This window comes from Suricata suricatta, chromosome 8 (assembly GCF_006229205.1).
Source record: "Suricata suricatta isolate VVHF042 chromosome 8, meerkat_22Aug2017_6uvM2_HiC, whole genome shotgun sequence".
NCBI lineage: Eukaryota > Metazoa > Chordata > Mammalia > Carnivora > Herpestidae > Suricata > Suricata suricatta.
Genome location: NC_043707.1, coordinates 41,048,100 through 41,072,886, shown reverse-complemented (window position 1 = coordinate 41,072,886; position 24,787 = coordinate 41,048,100). Strand labels below are relative to the sequence as shown.

At 42.8% G+C, this 24,787-nt stretch overlaps 1 protein-coding gene across 5 annotated transcripts in view; it reads right to left on the bottom strand.

Annotated features, from left to right (window-relative positions):
- Positions 1–24,787, bottom strand: part of OTUD7B (OTU deubiquitinase 7B) — a 55,732-nt gene that overhangs the window by 18,099 nt on the left and 12,846 nt on the right. For 2 of the 5 annotated variants that reach the window (XM_029950145.1, XM_029950143.1), the window contains exons 2-4: positions 7,139–7,288; positions 2,394–2,579; positions 148–375 (exon numbers count right to left, since the gene is read on the bottom strand). In XM_029950145.1, the coding sequence (XP_029806005.1) occupies positions 148–375; positions 2,394–2,579; positions 7,139–7,223 (499 nt within the window). In that variant the 5' untranslated portion in view covers positions 7,224–7,288. Of the gene's footprint in view, positions 1–147; positions 376–1,714; positions 2,580–7,138; positions 7,289–9,227; positions 9,314–24,787 lie in introns of those variants that run through there. The other 3 variants (XM_029950142.1, XM_029950144.1, XM_029950146.1) reach the window with 3 other exon arrangements.

The following is a 24,787-nucleotide window of genomic DNA, read 5'->3' as shown; positions in this document are numbered from 1 at the left end:
CAGTATGTGTGTATCTGATTCTGGACTTTGATGGCAGTCATATCCCACACGTGGACTGGAAGCTACTGGTCACGGCCGGCCCCCCCACGTGGTCACCTACAGGTGGGAAGCAGAGGGAGGAGCCTGGGAAGAGCCGCGATCACTGACCTGCTTGTTCCAGGGCAACCAACATGGACTGTTCAATGAGGTCTCTCTCTATGAAGCTGCGGAAGTCTTCGCTGTACACAGTGAGATCTGGAAGCTGGAAGGCACAGATGGGCATTTCCAGGGGGTGCTCACTGCTCCCCCCGCCCCCCCCATTGGAGGAGACATGGGACCGGGCCAGGGAAACAATGCTGGAGCTGGCGTGGGAGATGCCCCTAGACAGGCGTTTTTCTGCAATGAGAAACGGAGTCACCTTAGAACACATACAGCCCAGAGCATTTCCCACCCACGTGGTGATGGTCACCTCTTGACAAGGGTTACCTCTTCCAGTCAGGGGATAACCGACTCCAACTGGCCACCACATTTCCCAACCCTCTTTCTCAAGCCAAATACAAATGGAGAAATAGAGAAAGCAGTATTTTTGCAAGCGCTTATATTAGCACCAAATACACATTCCTCTTTCTACCCTTTTTAAGAGAATTTGCCTGGGGGCGCCTGGGTGGCTCAGTCGGTTGAGCCTCCGACTTCAGCTCAGGTCTTGATCTCACGTTCGTGGGTTCGAGCCTCACATCTGGCTCTGTGCTGACAGCTAGCTCAGAGCCTGGAGCCTGCTTCCGATTCTGTGCCTCCCTCTCTCTCTGCTCCTCCCTGCTCATGCTCTGAATCTCTCTGTCTCAAAAATAAATAAAAAAACATTAAAAAAAAATTAAAAAAAAAAAAAAAGAGATTTTGCCTGAACTTCTCCCCATGACTCTAGTTTCTTTCACTTCCCAACGTAATAGGGACTCATTCAATTGGCAACTTGGTCACTGTTTGGTAGGAAAGAGAGGAAATAAGGGAAGTGGGGCTTTCATTTGGCTAGACTGAGTCACCTCATCCCTCTGATAATTCCCACTGTTTGGAGAATATAGGAAAGAAGTTCCATTATAGAAAATTAACGATAAATCTTACACATCCAGGAACTTTCTTATCTACCATTGATATCATTTACTTACATTATTTACTACAATTTTTCTTGATACTCATATTTATCAAAAATTTATAGGTACAGGTATTCTCACTTAACATGCCACCGAGAAATACAATAATATAGTGACCCAAATCATTTCATTTGTTTGGATTACATGGCACTTAAATTCCCCGGCAGATATTCTGTGATCATAATCTGCTCAGAGTCATATCCCAACTCATTTGCATGGCTTAAGCTATATAACGATTACCTCAATCGCTAAAAACTGTGTTGGGAAGTAGTTCTTAGTACAATACTTGCCGGAGATGATGCACAAAGTCAGTCAAGAGTTGTCTAAAGTTATATGATGTTCTTTTTTAAACCTTTTTTCCCTCCAGTATTTAAAAAGTACCATGAGCACATGGCAAAGAATCAAAATACCATCAAGAAGTGTAAAGTATTACAAAGAAATATTCCTCATATTCAAAATCTATGATCCCTTCCCCCAAAGCAACCTTTTGGATGCTTCTAGAATTTTTGATGCAAACAAAAGCACATATAGCTTTTAAAACCACTAGAACATAAACAAGAACATACTATAAAAACTCTACTGCATCTTACCTTTTTCTCAATAGATTTTAGAGGCGTCTCAAAAACAGCACATCAAGTTCTACTTAATTCTTTCCAGCGGCCGCAGAGTACTCCAAGACACAGAAGACTTTAATCTATTTAACTGTTCCTCTACTAAAGGGCATTAAAGGTTGTTTTCAAGCTTTAACATTCTTATCTCTCTTTTTTTTAAGTTTTAACTTCCCAGCTTTATGCTACATATGTGTATGTGTCTATTTATGTATGCATGGATATATTTACTTAAGGACATGTATATATGCCCACACGCATGTACACATCTATGCTACATTTCTAGAAATCAAATTGTTGAGTCAGAGTAAACATGTATTTTTAAATTTGGATAGATACGGACAAATATTAACCCGGGACAGCAGCGAGCCTTTGACTTCTATCTCTGTGTGCCTGATCACAACAACTAGCTTGCTCTCCTTCCTCTATTTCTCTGCCAGTATCTGCAAAAGGCCTTCGTACAGATAATGATCTAGGCGCAGTGAGACAGCACAGTTCCTTCATGAGGGTAATCCCCAGGATGCACCGGGACACCCTGAAGCCACCTCTGGTCAGTCTGGCAGGGGAGGAGTAAGATCATCTCCAAAGGATGACCCCATTCAGCGTCGTCTCTCTTCCTTCCTACTCCACCTACAGACACAGCCCTAAGGGAGCCCAGTACCTTGAACGATGTCATCCTGCCGCTGGAGGGCAGGTCGGGAAGGCCGGGCAGACTCTCTATCAGAAAACCCTTTCTCAGGGGTCCTGGAGCCACCACTCCCTTCACTAAAGGGAGGCAAGTTCCCAGCATGGACTTGACGTAGCTGTTCAAAATCACTGAGGGCGGCACTCACGTCCCAATTCTTTCCTGGCAGGACACAAAGCAAAAAGTGAACTGGATACTCAGAGTACAGGGAAACTGAGAAAAGACACAGAATGATCACTCAAAGCACCCTCTCGAAACTAGCAAACATGTACTCAAGAACGCCTCTGACATCCTGCCAGTCCTTACCCTGCTTTAATGTTCTTCATGAACACGTCGGTGTGCAGTCCCACAATTTATTTACTTGCTGTCTATTTCCTAAGTCAGGTCTGTGAGCATGCACACTTTGTCCCTGGACTGAAAGGACCCACACAAACCTAGTGACCTTGTTTTACAGATATAACAGAGAAAGCCTAAAGAAAGAATGACCTGCCCAAATGCATAGCTAGTTTGCACCAGTGACAAGTACAACTAAAGCCCAGGTCTTAGTTCTGAGATCCAGAGAGTCCTTAGCCTAGACACAGTGTAGGATGTCCTAAACCATCTGAAACCATATACAAAGGTATAGGTATGTGCATTCTTCTACAAAAGGAGCTGAAAGCTGTCATCAGATTATGAAAAGGAATTGTTAACCACCCCCATGGGTGAAAAAAAGACCCTACATGGTAGATTTGTCATAATAGATTTTTCTGTTGCTTTCTCCAGTTACATTACTCAAGAAATAACTTTATGGCATAACTGTTCACACTTCTTTCTCTTCTATTCCATCTGCTACCGGCTTAATTCAATTCCTATTACCCAGTGTCCCACCAGTTCACTCTGAAGTATCCCATGAGATTAATCTTTTTAAAGCACAGTTCTTTTGTTGTTGAGAGAGAGAAAGCATAAGTGAGCGAGGGGCGGGGAAGAGTGGGGAGGGAGAGAGAGAGAGAGAGAGAGAACGAAGAACCAGGTCACACCTGAAGTGGGGCTCATAGGTTTTACCCAAAGTGGGATTCATGTTCACCTGATGCAGGGCACAAGCTCACCCAATGTGAGATTTGAACTGATGGAACTGTGAGATCATGACCTGAGTCAAAGTCAAATGCTTAAAGACTGTGCCACCCAGGTGCCCTAAAGCACAGTTCTGATTGCTACTTGCCTGCCACTGTCTACAGAATAAATTCTAGACTCCTGTGTCTGACATTCAAGGCTTTCTATTACCTGGCCTCCTTTTTTTTTTTTTTAACATTTATTTATTTATTTATTTATTTATTTATTTATTTATAACATCTATTTATTTTTGAGAGACAGAATGAGACAGAGTGCGAGCAGGGGAGAGGCAGAGAGAGGGGCAGACACAGAATCTGAAGCAGGCTCCAGGCTCTGTCTGACTAAGCTGTCAGCACAGAGCCCAACATGGGACTCAAATCCACAAACCATTGAAATCATGACTTGAGCCGAAGTTGGACACTCAACCGACTGAGCCACCCAGGTGCCCCTATGACCTGGCCTACTCTTCCAGGCTTTTCTCTGTGCTTCAATTTCTGTGGCTATGAATATGGAGATGATTCCACGTGGGGTTGTTATGAAGACAAATGAATTAAAAGCCCTGGAGAATTATAAGCTTCATATATGTATTTATTGCTGTTGTTGTGATGTCTTGATATTAAGAATTCTCCAGGTAAGCTGCCTGAATCATTAATGCCTAATGAATTTACTTCTGAACTATTACCTTCAGCATTTCATCCAACCCCCTTTGCTCTCACACTGCTTCAGTCATACCGGCCCCCTTGCCGCTCCTACAAACATGCTAAGGTGGCTCCCACCTTTAGACTGTCCACCACCTATCCCCACTGCCTGGAAGCTCCTTCCTTAATTTATCTACGCAGACAGCTCCTCATATCCTTCAGGTATGTGTTCAAATGTCACATCATTAATTAGGCCTGACCTGACTACCCAAGTAAAAATCACAAGCCATTTCATCTCATCCTTCCCCTTCCCATTTTCCATAGCACTTCACACCTTATAACACACTTTACAATGACTTGTTATCACGTTTATTATTCAGTGACTGTCTTTCCTGCTAGAATGTTAAGGCCAGGGATTTCTGTTTGTTTTGTTTTATTCAAGCACCAAGAACCCGGCACACAGTAGGTATTTAATAAATATTTGTTGAAGAATGAAGGACTTTTTTCCTGACTCAACGAACGAATGAAGGCTTACCACATGGTTGGAAATACAGAAACATACTGAACCGTGGCTCTGCATTTCTAACTGTGTGGTTAACTCCTTCAAATCAGGTCCTCCCAACAATCAACTCGTCCAAATCCTGAATGCCCATCATCCTCCTTCCTAAGACTTGCTTCATCTCCTTCTATATTCCCCAAATCAGTAATGGCATCACAAGCCCTCCAGGACAGAAACTTCCATCATCTTCAGCTCCTCACTACTCAAATCCGACTCCTTCTCTCCCCTCACTACCTAGTCAATGGTTGCACTCGGAACACGTCTCTGAAATCTGTCCTTTCTTGTCCGTCTTTATTGTCACTGCCCCTATGCAGGTCTCATGATCGTCCCCTGGTCTTAGGGAGGGGCTCGGCTAGTCTCTCTTCTGCTAATATCTCTTCTCTCAAATCTGTTCTTTACACTACAACCAAAGCTAACTTTTAAAGAAAAAGCAAGAAAGACAGAGGCAGGGAAAAAACCGAGGATCAGGCCCTTTGATTTCCCTTCTAAATTCTATCTTCAGTCCATCCACGTCTCTCCCTGCTGCTACAGCACCACTAAGATCGCTTACCTCAACTGCGGCCACTTCACTGGGCTGACCACGTCCCTGGCCACGCTCCAATCTCTTCTATATCCTTCAACCAACGCTCAAATCCAATCACATCACTCCCCCGACTACAACCTTCACCAGCTCTCACTGAACACAGGACGGAATTTAAACTTCAACCAGTCTACAAAGGCCCCCATATTCTGCTTCCCGCCTCTCTACCCATTTCTTACCACCCCTGCCCCACTCCTCCTACCTCGTGCCCTTCACCTTGGGGTCCCTGCATAAGCTTCTATATCAACACTCTCTTCTCCATCCTTTGTCTTGCTACTCCTGTTCAGCTCAACATCACTTTCTCAGAAAGGCCTTTCTGTATCCTATATCTAAATTAGGTTTTTCTCCTATACTTCCATAGTACCCCCTCAACTTCTCCTTCATAACACAAAAGTGGGGGGGGGTTGTGCACGCGAGAGAGCAAAGAGCAAAGGGAGAGGAGAGAGAGTACATAAATATTATTTGTAACAGGATTGCTAAGAGTCTGCCTCTGAAACCAGATTGCCTGAGTCCAAATCCTACTTAACTTCCCTGAACCTCAGTTTTTAAAACTGTCAAAGTGGGATAATAAAACCTATAATGCAGAGTAAGAATACAAGGATGTTATCTCAAGTACCTCACACATACTGAATACATACAGCATTCAACACATGTTACAAGAGGAAGAGGAAGCAACTGAGCTGAATCCTGAAGGATGAGGAGAATGCTGGGAGAATAATGGAGGAAGAGACACTGCAGACTTCGAAAACAACGTGACCAGGGAAGGGTGACAAGTTGGGCCAGGCTGACACATAAAAAGGTAGCAGGAGATAAAACTAAAAGTGCCAGTCAAGGGCAGAGTCGTCCTGAATTATCATACTGGAGTTTAAACCCAGATCTTCTACCTCCTAACTAACAGGTAGAAGCAAACGTCAAATTCTCACACATCACTAAGAGCTAACAATCTAAAACATTAGACTGTATGCTAAGAACCTGCCCCTGCCCCGCCGGCTTACCCATCTGTAGCATTAGATATTTCCATCATCAAAAAACATCTGTTAATTATGACTCCAAACAAAGAATCCTACTGACATAATTCCAAGCCTTGAGAATCTTAAAATCTAGAATGTTCACACTTAGGTGTATATACAGTTATGAGTGAACAAAGGCAGCAAAATGAAAACATTAATTTAAATCACTCTACAAAGAATCATTGATACAAATCAGGGAAGGAAAGAAACAAAAATTGTATGATTCCAAACATGAAAACCCAAAAGTCATTCTTATGAAGAGGAAGCCAAACAGATCTAGAATTATGCTTTCAGTGGACTAATACAAAGTTTCACTCGCATTACCATAGCACAAATTGACAGCGGAGAAAGCTACCCCAAAAATTCAAAGTAAAAAGGGGACTTTGCATTTTAAAACTATGATGGGTCATACCAAAGTTACCAGAAGCAACCTAAACGTGAGGCCTGCTGTACACGACGTATCTTTCTGATCACTTTAATGTTCCAAGTCATCCTGACAATAGCCTTTTTTCTTTCTTTCTTTCTTTCTTTCTTTCTTTCTTCCTTTCTTCCTTTCTTCCTTCCTTCGTCCCTCCCTTTCTTTTTAATACTTCATTTTCAAGACAGAGAGAGACAGCATGAACAGGGGAGGAGCAGAGAGAGAGGAAGACACAGAAGCTGCAGCAGACTCCAAGCTCCGAGCTGTCAGCACTGAGCCCGAAGCAGGGCTCAAACCCACGAACTGAACGGAGAGATCATGACCTGAGCTGAATGAAGTAGGCCACCTAACTAACTGAGCCCCCCAGGTGCCCCGACTAGAGCCCTTGCCTTTCTCTCGTCTCACACTCCCACTCAGGACTCCTTACCTTCCAGGAGGTCTCGGGCCAGCCCCGGCTCTGCACCCGTGGAACGGACAAAATCCGACAGGACAGCGTCCATGTCCAGGGTCATGTGATCATTAAGCACTTTCAGGCAGCTGAGATAGGGTGGACATAGATCAAAACTCAGCCCTCCACCTGAGGAGGAAATGAACACAGAAGGCTCACATTACGCTGGGGCAGGACGATCCCAACCCGCTCCCCGCAGTTTCCTAACCAAATGGGGAGACTCTCCTGCCTCCTTTGTTTTGGTTGGGTTTACTACGAAGAGCAACATTGACTTTCCTAATTCCTCATTAATTTCATTACGAAACTAATCACAGAACTCAATGTCACTCTCAGTGCTTTTCTTCTCCCTTTCTAGAGTATTCCATTTGCCTCCATCAGTCTGCTTGCCCAAACTCCTAGCAGGAAACAGCAGACTGCCACCCTGAAGAGCCCCCTACCTTGTTTATTTATTTCCTTCCTGGCATTCGATACACCTTGGAATTATTTTGTAGTTGCTGTCTCATCTCCTGCTCTAATACTTAAGTTTCTTGAAAGCTGAGTGCCTGTGTGTCTTGCTCACTAATGTGTCCTCAGCATGTATCGCTTGGCACGGTGCCCGGCACGCATATAGGCCCTCAGTAAATGTTTGCTGCATGAATGGAGAAGCAACGAATGAATACTATACATCGAATAACTTTAGAGCTGACGAGTGTTCTGAGCCTGGCTAAGGACACAGAAGGAGCAAACTGACAGCTAAAACTACTCAAAACGAAACAATCACTATTACACAAAGCAGAGTGGAGATCCCGAGGGTACACAAAAGTCCATTTTTGTCCATTAATTTCATGAACCCAGGAAATATGCCTTTCTCCATCCAGGACAAATGAGCCAAATAAGTTCACCTGAAAAAGATCTCCTCTTTCAGACTTGACTTTGGCAGAAATTCCGTCCCTGACCTGATAGCCTGGCACCAATCCACATTCCTCTGAAGTTAGCAGTCCCAGCCAAGGAAGCAATAGCGAGGCAAAGAGCACTCTCTAACCAACTCCGCCACATCAGGCAGGTCTACAGTTCCCCCCAGAGAAGCGGGCTTGTGCCCAAGTAACCGTAACGCGCCTATCCTACCGCACCCGCCGATCTCTTGCTTTTTGAGGGGAAAGGCCCAAAGTAGAATTCTCAAAGGTAAAAGGTGACTCAAGTTACTCTCTTCAGAAACAACCTAAAGTCTAAGGGTGACTCAGATGTCTTTTCTTCAAACCTCGCCTCACCCCAGGACACAGCTTGTTCAGTGGTATGATCAGATATCCTGATTTTCTGCATTCCTTAGAAATATTAAGGCAAATAAACAGCAACGATTTGTGGGTCATAAAGCCAGTAGGTCACTAACTTGGTAACACTGAATTTTTTGAGAGAGAGGGAAAAACACAAAGTATTCTCTCTTACACGATTCCAGTCGTACATGAGATCCATGAGTTCAGGGGCGTGTTTCATTCACAGTTGTCGCCCCAACACTCAGCACAGCACCTGCACTACTGTAGGCAGTCAATAAATGCCTGCTGAGTAAATGGATTAAATGACAGTGGACCTCAGCGCCAGCCATCACCAAACCAACTGATTTTCGGCTTAACTTAGCAGATGAGAAATTCCAGGGTCCTTCGCACTTCATATAATCCCTCTATTTCTAGATGGTCCCAATCCATCTTCCCATGTTTCAGAAACTCTCCTTTCTGAAGAGACATCATCTGTACCATCTCCACTTCCACCACCCTCGCATCATATGATTTCAGCTACACAGATAGTACCAGCTGGGTGGCTTTGGTCAAATCACTTACGAGGTTTCAGTTGCCTCTCGTATATCCTAGGTTTGCATTTGATGACCTCTAAGATCCTTTACGGGTTTAAAAAAATGAACTTCAGTTCACTACAGCCTGACATGACCCTGACATTCTCTTTTGGTCTACATACTAACAATGCCTCACTTCCTTCCATTTCAGTATTGTGATGGTCAGAAAAGGCTGCCAATACCTAAGGAACTTTTGGCCCAGCGTGTCTCACATTCAAACTGTTAAGTTATAAATTCGTTTCTTACCATTTATACTTAAGAGTTAAATTCCTTCAGAATTCAGACATGAATGGGTGACTTCCCCCTCCTCCAACACAGATAAGAATTTCTCCTCCAAGCCCCTTTTAGTCCCGGTCTTAGAGGTCACAGGAGAAGGTTGCAGCCCAAATAACTTAAAAGCGTGACCAAGAGCAGAGCTGCAAAATGAATCTCAATCTTCTTTCTTTGAAAAAAAAATATGCAAAGGAACTGAGGAAAGCCACTTCACTCTGTCTCTGAAAGAATGTGCGAGATCTACGAGAAGCACACGTACAGCAGCCAGCAACCAGCAACGTGGTGCCCGGCGGAAGAGCAGAGAGCTGACTGGGCCACACACGTGTAGGCCATTTCCCAGCCAGACACGGGCTCCTGGGACTACGAAACCAATAAAAACCAACAATGCCATGCTATGGCATCAGAGATCTCATCTGCCAGCATGGCAGGTCATTCATTCGCTTCAAAAATTAGTTTTGAAAAGTAATTGAGAGGCCCAACATTATCTAGAATGACTGGCTAAAAAATTCAAATCACTAAACCAAACTTCTAGGCAGCACATTCTTCTTTTTGATGCCTCAGGTGCAGCCCCGGACTCCACCCTAACCCCGCCCACCAGGAGAGGACAGTAGCTTTTGTTACATCACCACCAGCATGGCCTTGAGCTTTTCAAATTCCAAATGGGAAATAACCACAACACAGACTAAGACCCGCAGTCCTTGGGGCTGTCTCGCACACTGGAAGGAAAAAAAGAAAATGCTGGCTTTCCAACCTTCACGCAAAGCAAAGGCGGCAAACATTTGTTGACTGAATGGTGTTGACACAAATCTTGACGGGTCAAAACCCTCCAATCCTCCCATGTGGACAAGCCTGCAGTGACTATGTAACCCAGTGTCTGCCCCCGTGCAGGAACCCTTCTATTACATCTCTGACAGAGAAACCGCCTGCCGCACACCGACACAAGCTGTGACAGAGAGCTCATTCCCCCACCACCAAGTCTGTCTTGTTGTTGGACAGCTCCAATTGTTACAACACGCTTTTCTGAACTAAATCACCAGCCCACCTCCCTCTGTAACTTTCACATAATGGCCTTTGTTCTCTTCTCTGGAACAATAAAATCTACTCCCATAAATGATGGCATTTTCATAGAAAAGGATTAGAGAAAGCATACAATTGGGTTGTTTACAAGTAAGGAACAAATAAGGTTTGAAAAGTCAGGTGGTTGCCCAAGGTCTGAACCCAGATATTTTGACCCATGCTCTCTCTATTGCACCACACTGCCTCCCAAGGTACTATGGCATTACTGAACTCCAAAACAATTCTGATTCTTACCCACTGAATTCTTTCACCATAAGAGAGGGCTGAGCCTATCTCTCATATTTATTAAAGACCTAGACTCCTGCTTTCTATTGCCCTCACTTTATATCCTACCATTTTCCTCAGCAATTTCAATACCAATCTAACAATCCATCCAACATTTCTGCCAGAAGAGTTTCATAATCTCATCAAATGCAAAGACTTTCATCTCCACTCCAAAGCCTCAGTCCTGGACCCCCGCCATCTCCTAAAATTACTCCACCTCTATATTTTGAACTTCTAACACCTCACTTTGGCTACAATCTTATCTTCCTTCCAGCCTTCCCCCTCTACTACTAAACCTGCTCTCTTAATTCAAGATCAAACATCCAATTCCTTAACCACCTTATTCACGAATTCCACAAAAATTATGGAGTGCCTACCACGTGCACTACGGTCAGGATTCAAACCACAACAATGAACTAGATAGATACAATCTTGATCCTCACAAAGATTCCAGTCTGGAGGGGGGAAAAACCCACAAAATTTCACAGAAAATTATAATAAAGAAATGCCCAGGAAATGAGTGTTATCTCCTACAGGGAGTCAGAAAAAACTTTCCTAAGGAAGTGGTATTACATGTAAGGACCAAGGCGTGAATAGAAATTGGAGACAAGCTGGGAAAGAAAGAATACTCCAAGCAGAGGAAACCTGGCTCAACATTGTGTGGCAGGAAGAAACACAGAGGTGAGAATGGTATGAAATGAAGATTAGGAGGGGCCTAGTGACCCTGTTAAAGATTGAGATTTTATCCTAGAAATAATGAGAAGCCACTGACGGGTTGTAAGTAGGGACAGGACATGACCAGATTTGAAATATCAAAAGATCCCCCTGGTTGTAGTGAGAAGAAGACTGTGGAAGGAGCACATGGATTTTAGGAGAATTGGCTGGGAAATTATTGCAAAGACACGATGGTGAGCTGGACTAGGATGACAGCAGTGACAACTGAGAAAAATGGATAGATGCCACTTTGTCCCTTCTTGCCTAACTGCATAGGAACCCAAACACTGATCACTTATTTTCCTGTAAAAGCCTAGTTCTGCTCTCCTTCTAGTTCATCAGCTCAATCTGGACGGCTCCCACATTCAACTTTTCTGCTCTCTGACGCTACTGAGCAAGACAAGATCACATAACCACATATGGCCTCCCAGCTGCAAATAGATGGTATCCAGTCTCATTACCTTCAATGAAACCCTGCTGCCTTCTGCTTGACTCTGGTACAAGTCAACCAATCTTCTCAGCTACTGACCCCTACCCCCACCATTCTCCTACCCAATCCTTCCCACCTCCCGAACTCCTGACGCGTGACCTTGCCACCAACTTCACAGGAAAAAATTATGAAATGAGGCAAGAGGAATTCCTTTAGGTTGTCTCCCCTGCCCCCACCCGTTGGTTGCTCTTCTCCTCCACCCTGCAAAACTCCTTAAAACCAACTACATCCATTGACGCTACTTTCTCACCTCCGAGGAGTGCACGTCCTATCAAAATGTGCTTCTGTTGAAGAAGGAGGCACTGACTTACAGTGAGACCATCACAATTTTCCTTACTGCTTATCCGAAGTGTTCTCTTTGCCCTTTGACACTGCTCACCCTTCCTGCCTCTCTAGCACTGTGTCCCGGTCCCCTTTGTGGACTCCTCTTCCTGTGCCTGCACCAAGAGCTAGTGCACCCAAGGCTCTACCTCAGGCCTTCATCTTCTCATTTTATATCACCTCCATGAGAAACTTCATTCGTGACCCTGAGCACTCAAATGCTGATGACTCCAAATGTATTCACAGCCCCAAACTCTCAGACTCGCCTGGGAATCCCACATGCACTTTGAACCCAGCACATAAAAACATGAGCTCATTCTCTCAGCTCTGTCCTTCCCCCTTTCAAACTACTCCTCTTCCAGTATGCCTATGCTAGCAAAGGTAACTATCCGCACCGCCCCCCATCCAATCACAAAACCTGGGAGCCACTCTGGACTTCTCTCTTACCTTATTCTCATTCATAAACAGTCCATTATGAATTTCTACTAATTTTATCTTTAAAATTTCTCAAATCCATCCCACACTTTCCATAAATTAAAACTCTCTTTTCTTCTCTCTGAGATTTTTGTAACCTGAACTCCAGGAAATAGCTTCCTAATTTCTTCCTTCTCTTCTCTCCACTCACAGGCTGCTTATGGAGAGTGATCAATCTAAAATACAGTATGTATTATATCTCATGGCTCTAACTTCTTCAATGCCTAAAGCTAAGACTTCTTCACAATCTGACTCTCCCTAACCCCTTGCCTTATTCACCTGCCGTCATTCCCCTTTCTGTCCTGGAAGTCTCCCCAAGTACACCTTGTGCTCACATTTCAGTTCTTTTGCCCATGGTGTCCCCTCTGTCTGGAATGACTTACAGACTAGCAGGTAAATTCTTATCTCTTCTGTAAGATTAACTTGAGTACTATCTCATCTGTAAAGCATTCTCTGGCTTCCCAACTTAAATTGCCCACTCCCTCCTTGAGTACCTGTTGTACCTAGTACTCTACAACTATTATATTATGTATCACACCAGAGTACCTGTATTTACACATCTGTCTCCACCACACACACACACAACTAATATGGATGATAACCAGATAATCAGTGTTGGAAACAGGCAAGTCTAAAACTGTGGTCATTGTAAAGACATGTGCTTGTTATATGATCTGATTTGCAACAAATTTCTCTTCCTAAATACTGTTTTATTCAGACTAATATTACATTCAGTCTGCATGCTCTGAATGCCCAACTACTTAGTAACAGAGAAAAATGACCCCAACTTAAATACCGATTATAGATAACAGAGTTATGTTAAAATGCCTGAGAAACTACTGACCCTACATTTTCTGATCTACCGCATTCCTCCAAAGTGTCCCCATTCTCACATCGTACCCTGTCCTGGCTCCGCTGACGCACTACAACTGCGTCTGAGTCCCCCCTAAGTTCTTCCCAAACTCACTGGAAAACCACAACATTCAAAACTGTCAAGAATTTTCAAAGGTCAGAGACTCCTCCATGTCTGTGATGTCAGTCCCGAGGAATCCAGACAGGGAAAAAGAGGAGGGACAAAAAGCCTTAGAAATGTCACCCAATTCTTGATTAGGTGGGAGAGAAAAATGAAAGACTCTGTTGGCGGATTGTTTTTAATTAATATGGATCCTACCAAATGAAAGAAACAAAATATAACCTTCTTAGAAAAAAAGAGAACATTCCATACTAAAGAGACCTATGTAGACCTAGGTTACAACCCAGAGATGCTTATAAGATGCGTCTAAAAGGAAAAAAAGAAGTGAAAAGAAGTTAATATGTGTTAAAGCTTCAGACACTATGTCACTTTAACTTCCAAGCAACGTTAAGAGGTATGTTTGTATCATGAACCCTACCTTACAAGTGAAGTTGCCAAAGCTCACAGCGGTTTGGGAGTCAACTCAAGATTACCCAGGTAAGAGCAGCAGAACCAGGATCCTCATGAACCCAGACTACATGACTCTGCTACCAGACCCTGCACCAAGGCACACCCCGTCAGGGGCGGTGGGGGGTGGGGGACTGAGCCGTTCAGCACACACTGAGAGAGCGGACCAGCTCTGGATCCAGACAGATCTAGTCCAAACCCCAGTCTACTACTATGGGCTTACATTATCATGGGTAAGTAACATAACCATTCTGTGCCTCCATTTCTTCATGTAAGAAACGGGAAAATATCTGTGTCTCAGACCTCATGGCAGGATTAAATAACTGAAGATACGTTAGGGGAATGCCTAACACACAGTAAGTCCTCAAAAAAAGTCAGCTGCCTTCCTCCTGCCTGACTCGCCCCACATACTCCGCCTCACTCCACTGCTGCCCAATAACAGCCCCTGGGATCTTTGCTCCAGAAGCTCTCGCTGCTCCTCCAAAACCAACTCTCCAGGCCCACAGCCATTTCCAAGGCACAGTCAACAGGTGCACACAGGACCCAGTCTGTCATTCCCATGCCAGTGTCTTTCAATTCCTTGAGCCTGAAAGAAAACATCCGCAAAGGGACTCCTGTGGTTGTACCTTCTACCAGGTGATCCCTCAAAAGTAACAGCAAAAGAAAACTACCTGTCCTCTCCTAGATATACAGATGCAGCTGAACAGCTCATTTATTCGCAAATTTCTAGGAACAGCAAATTCACACAGATTCATTGAAACCCTAATGTCAATCTACCAGTTGTCCTCCCCACCTTTCCCCCTTATTACTCTACTCGTTCCAGATTCAAAGAGTTTAGAATATTCTCTTAATTTCATGCATGTTGTCTATTTTTGGGGGGAAAAATGTTTATACCTCCTCCTCCTCACCCGGCACAATTCTGGATGGTTTTCTATGTCCTCAGTACAGTGGACCCCCAGGAATAGCCACTTTCTCTCCCCAAATCAAACTTGAGAAAAAACCCAACCCAAAAAATCTCTATCATATAATTTCCCATTCCCAAACAATGTATTGTATTAGTTTACCACATGCTATTGTGGACACATCCCAGGAAGGACTCAAGAATTGGCCCCACAGCTTTATCACTGTCACTGGTTCGTGCACGTGTCAGAACAAGATTTAACTATTTTTTGAAGAGTTTCTAGATTTGGGGGGGTACACCTGGGAGGGGTCAGTCAGTTAAGTGTCCGACTCTTGATCTCAGCTCAAGTATTGATCTAAGGGTCGTGAGTTCAAGCCCCACACTGGGTTCTGTGATAGGCATGAAGCCCACTTAAAAAAAAAAAAAAAAAGTTTCTAGTTTTTTTTAAATCAGGCCCACAAACAGCAAAAATGAATTTCTAAGAGACAAATCCATTAACAGCCAAATGCTCATATAAAGACCAGGGAGAAGGTCACAGAGAAGTCCTTATGAACTGGCATTTCTCTTTTTAGTGCTACTGATAAAAGTCTCTTTGGATTACAGTTCTTTGGGAAATCTAATAATTCGGAAGACTTGTACAATGGAAGTGACCTTTACAAAAATAAGGGCAGAGAGAGTCATAAAATTGGCACAACAACAGAAACTTGAATAGAAACAGAAATCATGGGGGCACCTGGGTGGCTCAGTTGGTTGAGCGTCCAGCTTCGGCTCAGGTCATGATCTCATGGTTCATGGGTTCGAGCCCCGCGTCAGGCTCTGTGCTGACAGCTCAGAGCCTGGAGCCTGTCTTTGGATTCTGTGTCTCCCTCTCTCTGACCCTCCCCTGCTCACGCTGTCTCTCTCTCTCTCTCTCAAAAATAAATAAAACATTAAAAAATTTTTAAAAAAAAGAAACAGAAATCATGATAATGTTTATTTTCTTAGATCCAGACCAATATTTCTATTTACCACACACAACAAAAGTTTTTCTTCTCCCTTTCAGCTAGGGTCAATGATAGTTCAAGGTCTGAGTCTCATTAAATTCAATTTTTAAAAGAACAGTCTGTAAAAATAAAAGTTCTACTTAAGCCCTTAAAGTTTCTGATCACTAAACTTTTGACATGAAAGAAAAAAATAAATTACTACAAATCAACAGCGGCTGGTCTCATAATAAAACACGTTCTTTCTCTAGGATACACCCATAGTTGGTAGCTGAAAATCTTTTCTCCCCTTCTTGATTCCTAACTATTGGTCATTTCACTGTCAATTACAGAACATCTCTTCAAGGAGAGAAACAGCAGAAGGAAAAAAGTTCTAATGACTGAGTATCTGTAATTAGTTGTCCACAGAAAATTTATTCATTTGGTAAACTTCTGGTAAATTAACTTCCTTCAGCACACAACTACTGATTTTTTAAAAGCCCCAAGCAATTAGAAAAAAAAAATTATCTTGCACAAAATTATATAACTCCACTCAAAGAAAGACACTTTTTATTACTAGTCTTATGTTTAAAATTCTCCACCTGCAAGTTCCGTAGTACCACCTGTCCCGGCCGTATCTAGACCTCATTTGAACTCCAGTCAGCCCATTACCTGCAACGTTCACTGGCACTTCCTGATACTTCCCAGCATTCACTGGCACTTCCTGATACTTCCGGATACATCTTATCTCTCAATCTGACTATCAGTCAGTCATTCAATCAGAAGCCTCCAAGCTGGGCCACCCGGTACCAGGTGCTGCCCTAGGGCTTGGGAGATACCAATGAAAAGAAGCTACTGTCCTACCTTCAGGGCACTCCAGTCTGCTGGGAGAAATCTAATCATGCTCTTTGTGCCCAGTGGGGTAGGAAGAGGTATGAAACAACTAGTTTACCTGGGTGGCTCAGAAGTTTCTCAAACTGGGTTTTTAGGATGTGTAAGAGATCATCAGGCTGGAAAACAAGGTACGTTCTATATACAATTAAGATCCTTGAGGTTGGCACCTTTCTTTTATAGTTTAAAGAATTTTAAGGGAGGCGCCAGGGTGACTCAGTCGGTTGAGCGGCTGACTTCAGCTCAGGTCATGATCTCACAGTTCGTGAGTTCAAGCCCTGCGTCAGGCTCTGTGCTGGCAGCTCAGAGCGTGGAGCCTGCTTCCGAGTCTCTGGGTCCCTCTCTCTCTGCCCCTCCCCTGCTCATGATCTGTTTCTCTCTCTCAAAAATAAATAAATGAATCCTACAGGCGCCTGGGTGGCTCAGTCAGTTAAGCCTCCAACTCTGGGCTCAGGTCACGATCTTGCAGTCAAGGGATAGGGCCCCCCGCAGTGAGCGCCATGCTGAGCAGGGCCTGCTTGGGATTCTCTCCCTCTGTCTTTCTCTGCCCCTCCCCCGTGCATGCTCACGCATTCCCTCTCTCAAAATGATACACTTTGAAAAAAAAATTATTCTAAACAGCCCTAAAAAATTGCTTGGCACGTAATAGATGACCAACAAATATTTATTAGTTCTCAAATTATTCATACTAGTCCATCTATGTGTCTGGAAGACTGAGAACTAATCTATTTCTAAAACAGACCCGTGAATTATTTACTGGTTCCAAATGTCATCATTCACTGCACAGGCACATATAATCAAGGTCTATATGAACAAACATATTACAGCTGTAATGTCACTGGCTGTAATTTTGTTTTTAAAACGCTTTCAAAAATATGGCCTCGTTTAATAAAAATTTTAAATATTAAATACTCTTTGAAATTTTTAATCCCCTCTTCTCTGATGGAAAATACACATACAGAGAAGCTTACAAAGCTTAAATGATACCCAGATGGCAAGGAGCTTGGATTTAGGTATTCAGAATTTGAATACAGGGCTCATATCAGTTCTACACGGGTTTATGGCAAAATCAAATCGGTCATGAGCTCATGGTTGGTGGGTTGGAGCCCTGTGCTGGGCTCTGCACTGACAGCTCAGAGCCTGAAGCCTGCTTCGGATTCTGTGTCTCCCTCTCTCTCTGCCCCTCCCCTGCTTATGCTCTGTCTCTTTCTCTTTCATAATTTAGCATTAAAATTTTTTTTAAATACTACCCACATTCGTCCACACTACTAGCCACCACCATCCTCCCCACTCCCCACCAATTCTACCAAAACACACATACTTCTATTTCTAAGTTGGAATGAAGCAGAAACTCCAGGGGCACCTGGGGGGCTCAGTCAGTTAAGCACCCAACTTTGGCTTAGGTCATGATCTCATGGTTCATGAATTCAAGCCCTGTGCATTGGACTCTGCACTGATCGCTCGGAGCCTGGACCCTGCTTTGGATTCTGTGTCTCCCTCTGTCCCTCCCCCACTTGTGGTCTCTCTCTCTCTCTCTCTCTCTCTCTCTTAAAAGTAAATAAATAAACATTAAGAAGCAGAAACTTCAAGACCTTATTTGAGTCTCTTTCATTTATATAGGTTGTGCTTTTTGTGGTAATAATTTTTCTTGTTTTTTAATTATTTTTAATGTTTTATTTTTTAAAGAGAGACAGAATGCAAGTGGAAGAGAGACAGAGAGAGGGGGAGACACAGAATCTGAAGCAGGCTCCAGGCTCCTATCTGTCAGAACAGAGGCGGACACGGGGCTCGAATTCACGAATCCAGAGATCATGACCTGAGCCAAAATTGGATCCTTAACCAACTGAGCCACCTAGGCGCCCCATAATTTTTATTTTAAAAGCAACCAAGCCTCTTATATTTAAGCACATAAAATTAGTGATGACCATATAATACAATCTGACAATTCTAGTCTACTTGGGAATACAGACTATACACTTTTATTTTCATATCATTAACACTTCACATGTGAGTCTACTGTGAAATAAGCCTGGTGGTGAACTACAGAAAAGTCAGTTTGTTTTCCTTGTTTGGCACTTTGGAATTATAGACTTTAAAACCAGGACATCAGAGATCACTTCATTCCAAAGCCTCAAATTCTAGATGAAGGTATAAGAACTAGGTGAGTAGGATTAAGTGACTTGCCCAAAGTCACAGAGCTACTAGTGCTGTGTACAGAATATAAATCCATTGACTTGTACACTAGTAATCTTTACCTGACTTCACATAATACTGATGACTTTCAATTCTCTGTGCAATTCTTTCGTGGATTTATCTATGAACACTTCCTTGCCTCCTGCCACCCAGCTAAATCTCTGACTTCTACAGATGTGTACCAAAGAAAAAGATGCAATCACTTAAGCCATATTAATGACAATCATCTAGGTTAGACAATCAGAAGGCATGCTAAAATCAAATCATCCTTTTTGTTTTGCCCATCACCACCAAAGATATAAACTGGATTTGAAAATATTCTTCTAGGCACTATATCCCTGAAGCCTGAAATTTTGTAGCAAGAAGGTAGGATGAAATTAAGTGTGACAAAGGGATAAATTTTTTCTTTTCTATTGACAGTTTGAAGCTATAACATACTACTCACAGGCTGTTGTGAAATCACAGCAATAGCTAAAGTTTGAACAGAATAAAACATAAAATAAAAACCGAGAGAGAAATAAAGCATCAACTTTTAACACATTAGTTGTCCTCGTCCAAAAAAGTAAAATGCCAGGAAGCTTCCGAGCAATTGCTTTCCTCACGTTCCCTTTGATTCACGGGGACTTGTGGGAAAGCTACATTTCTTCCTCCTCTTAGCAAGGGCCACCGGCCCTATAACAGCACCAGGTCATTGCAATTCTCCCATAATGAAAACCTTAGCCTCCCGACGCAGTCATTCACTAAGCACTTAGCCAGGACCAGCTCTGTGCCGGGCAACCTGCTCAGTGAAGGGGACACATAAACCAATAAGCCATCAGCCTGGATGTTCATCTCATGGGCTGGATCCAGAGAAAACCCCAAGATAGGTATCTGCTAACTTTTACTTGAGTAACCTTTCCTCAACAAAGATTTACTGAGTTCCAGGCTCCAGAGACAGAAGAATATGCAAACTTTTAAAGTAAGAGTCTTTTCAAATTTACTAAACAACCTGCTCTTCTGAATTAAAATCACGTGTTCTTCTCCAAGAAAGACAATCATCAGAAGTTGACCATAAAGGCTTTTGATGATAACATCTAGCCAGATAATTTGGTCAAAGGTACTGTCTTCTTAATCTTACCACCTTGGAAGGCCATACTGTCCTGGACTGAGACATTTTATCAGTACAGGGCCCGTCATGGAATGTGGTTGATCTTCCCACTGGACTAGGATGAACTGTTTCCTACGTAGACAGGTACTTCCAGTAGAATGTATGGTAAGCCTCTAAAATCACAGGACAAATCCTATTTGCCCATCTTGCCACAGGAGAGTATGTCTAAGTAGTACAGGTGACCCTTCGTGATGACATGGCCCCAGGCCAAGTTTTCAGGGGGACAGGTCCCCACTTCTACTCCCTTCCACAAGAGGTACAAACGGTATGAATTTAGTACAGAAGTCATTTGGCAACTGTCTCAGTTTTTCTCCTTGAAATTAATCCAGGGAATCAACCCTTGTTAGAATGAGTCCTATCCCATTAATGTTTTTAGCATGATCATTGGTAGTGGTGGTGGTGTTGATAGCAACTGCTAGCTTCACCGTTCACAAAATCCTTTCAAATATATTACTTTGTTCACTGAAAAAAAAAATGGGCAGAATAAAAGGAAGCATCATAGGCAACTATCTCAAATAACAAAAATCAAACCCAGTTTTACTAGAATTGAAAAGCAAGCATTTTCAACTCAACCCCAGGTTCAAGAAGCTATTTCTATCAAAAAAGCACAGGATTGACTCTAGCAAAGCAAAATCACAAATCTCCCCTGAAATTATGCCCTTAAATGCTAGGCCTAATTGATTGATTTGTACACATTAAGACTGCAGTTTCAGCAAGAACCTGATATAAACGTCCAATACCCCAACCCCTTTCCCAATGTTTTACCCACAGTTAAAGAATCAATATATATTCTTCTAAAGAAGGAATACTTACTGATGAGACAGCTGCCCTAGAAAGACAAACTGACAACACTCACCATTCAAGTACCTTTAAAGATTTAACAAATATTTACTGGGCACAAATCAAGGAGCAAGCACTAGGTTAGGCACATCCACATAAATTATCTCACTAACCTTATGTATCCTGCACAGATATTCCTAAATCCCAATGCTTCATTGACTTGGGTCTCCAAAACTACTTCCAACCCTATCCACCTTGACCCCATCTAATTAATCCCTAGAACTCGGCTGGAACACCGCTTCTCACACTCACAGACCTAAGCATTTTTTTTAATGCTCCCCACCTCCTAAGGAATGCTTACCACAAAACCTGTGTGCCTGTTTCTAAGCTCCTGACTCCAGAACAAACGCCATTTAGCCTAGATATGGCACCTGGTAATACTGGCCATAATCTAAAACAAGCATTCCCTTGGATCACACTAGCTAAAGAATAAACCTAGAATGCTAACAAAACCAAATTCGAGCTGGGCAGAAGACACTGGATTTTAACAGCCTTCCCAACTTCAAGACACTTTCTAGTCCTCCAAATACAGGAAGTCTTCTCTATTTGAATGAACTGCAGAAGGCAAGTTTGACCTGGGAGTCTCCACTCACATACTCAACAAGAGAACTGGGAGAAAAAGAAAAAAAAATTCCAACTGGTATGACCACATTACAACATTAACAACATATTACTCACCATCATGCTACAAGAAAGCACTTGCAAGTGGGCAAGGAACATTCAGGAAGCCAAGGAAACAAACAAAACTCTCCCAATCCTCAAAACACAAACACATCCGAATTCGAAAGCAGGTAGCACTGTCCAGTTTATACTCAGGTATGAGTGGGTGGAGCAGGAGTAGGAAGAGGGGAGGGGAAAAGAGGAAAAGCATTACTGGACAGGTGTGCTTGTCAGCACCAAGACAGATTTCTTTCTTGGGTTCATGGAGAACCTTTTTAAACAAAGAAATACTAGAAGTCCCACCTGTCTTTATGACTTAAGTAATCACAGGGAACATGCAATATATGTAAATAGCAGCATGCTACAATGGCTGCATACATTGCCTTTGGAATCCACCAGGTCTATATGTAAATCCTAGCTCTGTCACTTTCTGGCTTTGCCACCTTGGGCAAGTTATTTAACTCCTCTGTGCCTAAGCAGGGACCTCAGCTGATAGTCACCGTGCTATACTCAGCCCCTTTAAACAGTACCTAAATATCTTGGCTGAATTAATAAATGTTTTATTAACACAGTAATAAATATATAAACAAAATAAATATTTTAGATGAATTAATCTACAAATAGGTATAAAAATATCTATCTTATGGAATAGATATCTTATTCTTATGTATTAAGGGAGGTGATATATAAAGTACTTAGTTAAAGTCACAGTATTAAACAGTAAAGTTTTCTTCCCTTTACTTCCCAGCCAGGTCAGAAGTTGTAACAGATGAGCCATGGCAAAGGTTAAAATAGGATAAGAATCGGGGCACCTGGGTGGCTCAGCTGGTTAATCGGCCCACTCTTGATTTCAGCTCAGGTCATGACCTTTCAGTTTGGGAGTTCAGGCCACATCAAGCTTCATACAGGCCATCCAGAGCCCGCTTGGGATTCTCTCTCCCCTCTCACTGCCCCTCTCCCCCAAAGTAAATAAATAAATAAGTGGGATAAGAATTACAGAAACCAACCGTTGTAAAATGTGTATCACTAGAGCCCTAGTCATAAAATCTAGGAATATTTCATCTTGGCAGATGAAAGTAAATAATAGACCCTTGTTGTGGGGCACCTGGGTGGTTCCATCGCTTAAGCATCTGCCTTTGGCTCAGGCCAGGATCTCACAGTTCGTGAGCTCGAGCCCCACATCAGGCTCTCTGCTGTGTGTACAGAGCCCACTGTCCACATCAGATCCTCTGTCCACATCTCTCTGTCTCTCCCTCACTTGTGCACTCCCTCCCCTGCTTTCTCTCAAAAATAAAAACTTAAAAAAAAAACAATAAAAATAAATAACAGACCATGTAGTAGGTACATAATAAGTGGTAATTGATCCAGAAAATGCTATTGTCAGTCTTCAGGTATCTGTTACCAGACAGCCTGGCAGAATAGGAAAAGGGAAGGGAAAGGAAAGGAAAAGAAGCAAGACTGCGTCACATCTTAAATATACCAGACTATATATTTAAAAACCAATTATAAAGGATTTTTTAGAAGGCTAATCAGTTCTCTAAAAACTTCCTATTAGAGAAAACACTCTATTGATTCACAGTATTTACTGACCTTTTTAGGTAATAAGACCTGTGTAAGTAAATTGTTCTTAATTGCTGATGGGGTAAATAAGCTTAAAAGATTTGGGTCCAACACTCTCCTCCTCCCTTTACTCTAAAAAGACTGGTGGGGCCTTTGAGGCTACCTCACCTAGAGCCTGCAGGAAGAGCATCCTATTTACATGCAAAGGAAAAGATACTGCATCTTCAAAATGAGGAGTCAGAGAGTACATACAATCAAATCCAAAATCTGAAGGAATCTTTTTCCTATGAAGAGCTGAATGTCTTAGCTCTAAGGCATGCAGGTCCCTGTTGCATTAGGAGCCCAACAGTACACACATTTAGCGTCTGAAGAGCAGGAAAACCTACGCAGAACCGAAAAGACTTGTGGTTAAACCTCATCATAATGTGGTCTTCAACTTCCCATTTCACTTCCCAGGCATCTCCTCTGTTTTTAACCACTTGACCCACCTCTTCTTAAGCAACAGGATAGAGCAGGAAGAGCACTGAACAACAGTCAAAAGAATGGGCTCTGAGCCAAGTCTAACTTAGGACATCTGCAAACTTCAAAACCAGTCACTTAAACTATGTATTCAGTGCTAACTGAGAATATTGGGCTAGACTCCATCCTCTCCCAAGGCTTCCAGCAAAGTATCCCTTTGGAGAAGAGATGTATCAGAAACCAACCAAACCCAGCTCCTCTACTGCTATAACCCAGACTGAGAACGTATGCACCATTATCTACCCTTCCTATAAAAGCAGTTACCAAATTCTATCTTTTTCTTCAAACCACTTGAATCGCGTCCCTCTCTCCATGACCATCACTCCTGGAGAGACAGACTCCTTTCCCCCAGGTTATTGCAACAGCCTCTACCTGGCCTCTTGTCTTCCATTTTACACTGCATAACTGAAACCTATTTTCCTAAAATATTCATTTACACATACAATTCTGTGTTTGGGGGTTCTCCACTGTAAGTATAAACCAAATTCCCCTCCCCTGCCTAAGAGTTAAGGCCCTCTCCAATTTACCTAACTCTCCAACTTTTCTATCTCATTGCTCATCTACTTGCTCTGTCCTCAAGACGTGGGTCAGTCCACTGTTCCACGCCTTAAATGCCTCCTGAATGTGCCCTGCTCTCATGCCTTCCCTTCTAAATTGCTCTTTTCTCTCTTCTCTAAGGTTTAGATGATCCTGGATTTAAATTTCCCCCTACCTACTCCCTGTAAATTTCTATATGATTCTGGGGGCACCTGGCCGGCTCAGTTGGTAGGCCATGGGGCTCTTGATCTGGGGGTTTTGAGTTCAAGCCCCCAGGTTGAGCACAGAGCTTACTTGAAAAAAAAAAAAAAGGAAAAAAACTTCTATATAATTCTGCATAACAGTACTCCTCACTTGACACTTAGCACCTATGACTTCCTATCACTATTTATCTTTTTATGCAAATATTCAGTCTTCACAGCTAATTTTTTTTAACATTTTTTATGTTTTTTATTTATTTTTGAGAGACAGTAAGAGACAGTGTGAGCAGGGGAGGGTCAGAGAGAGAGAGGGAAACACAGAATCTGAAGCAGGCTCCAGGCTCTGAGCTGTCAGCACAGAGCCCG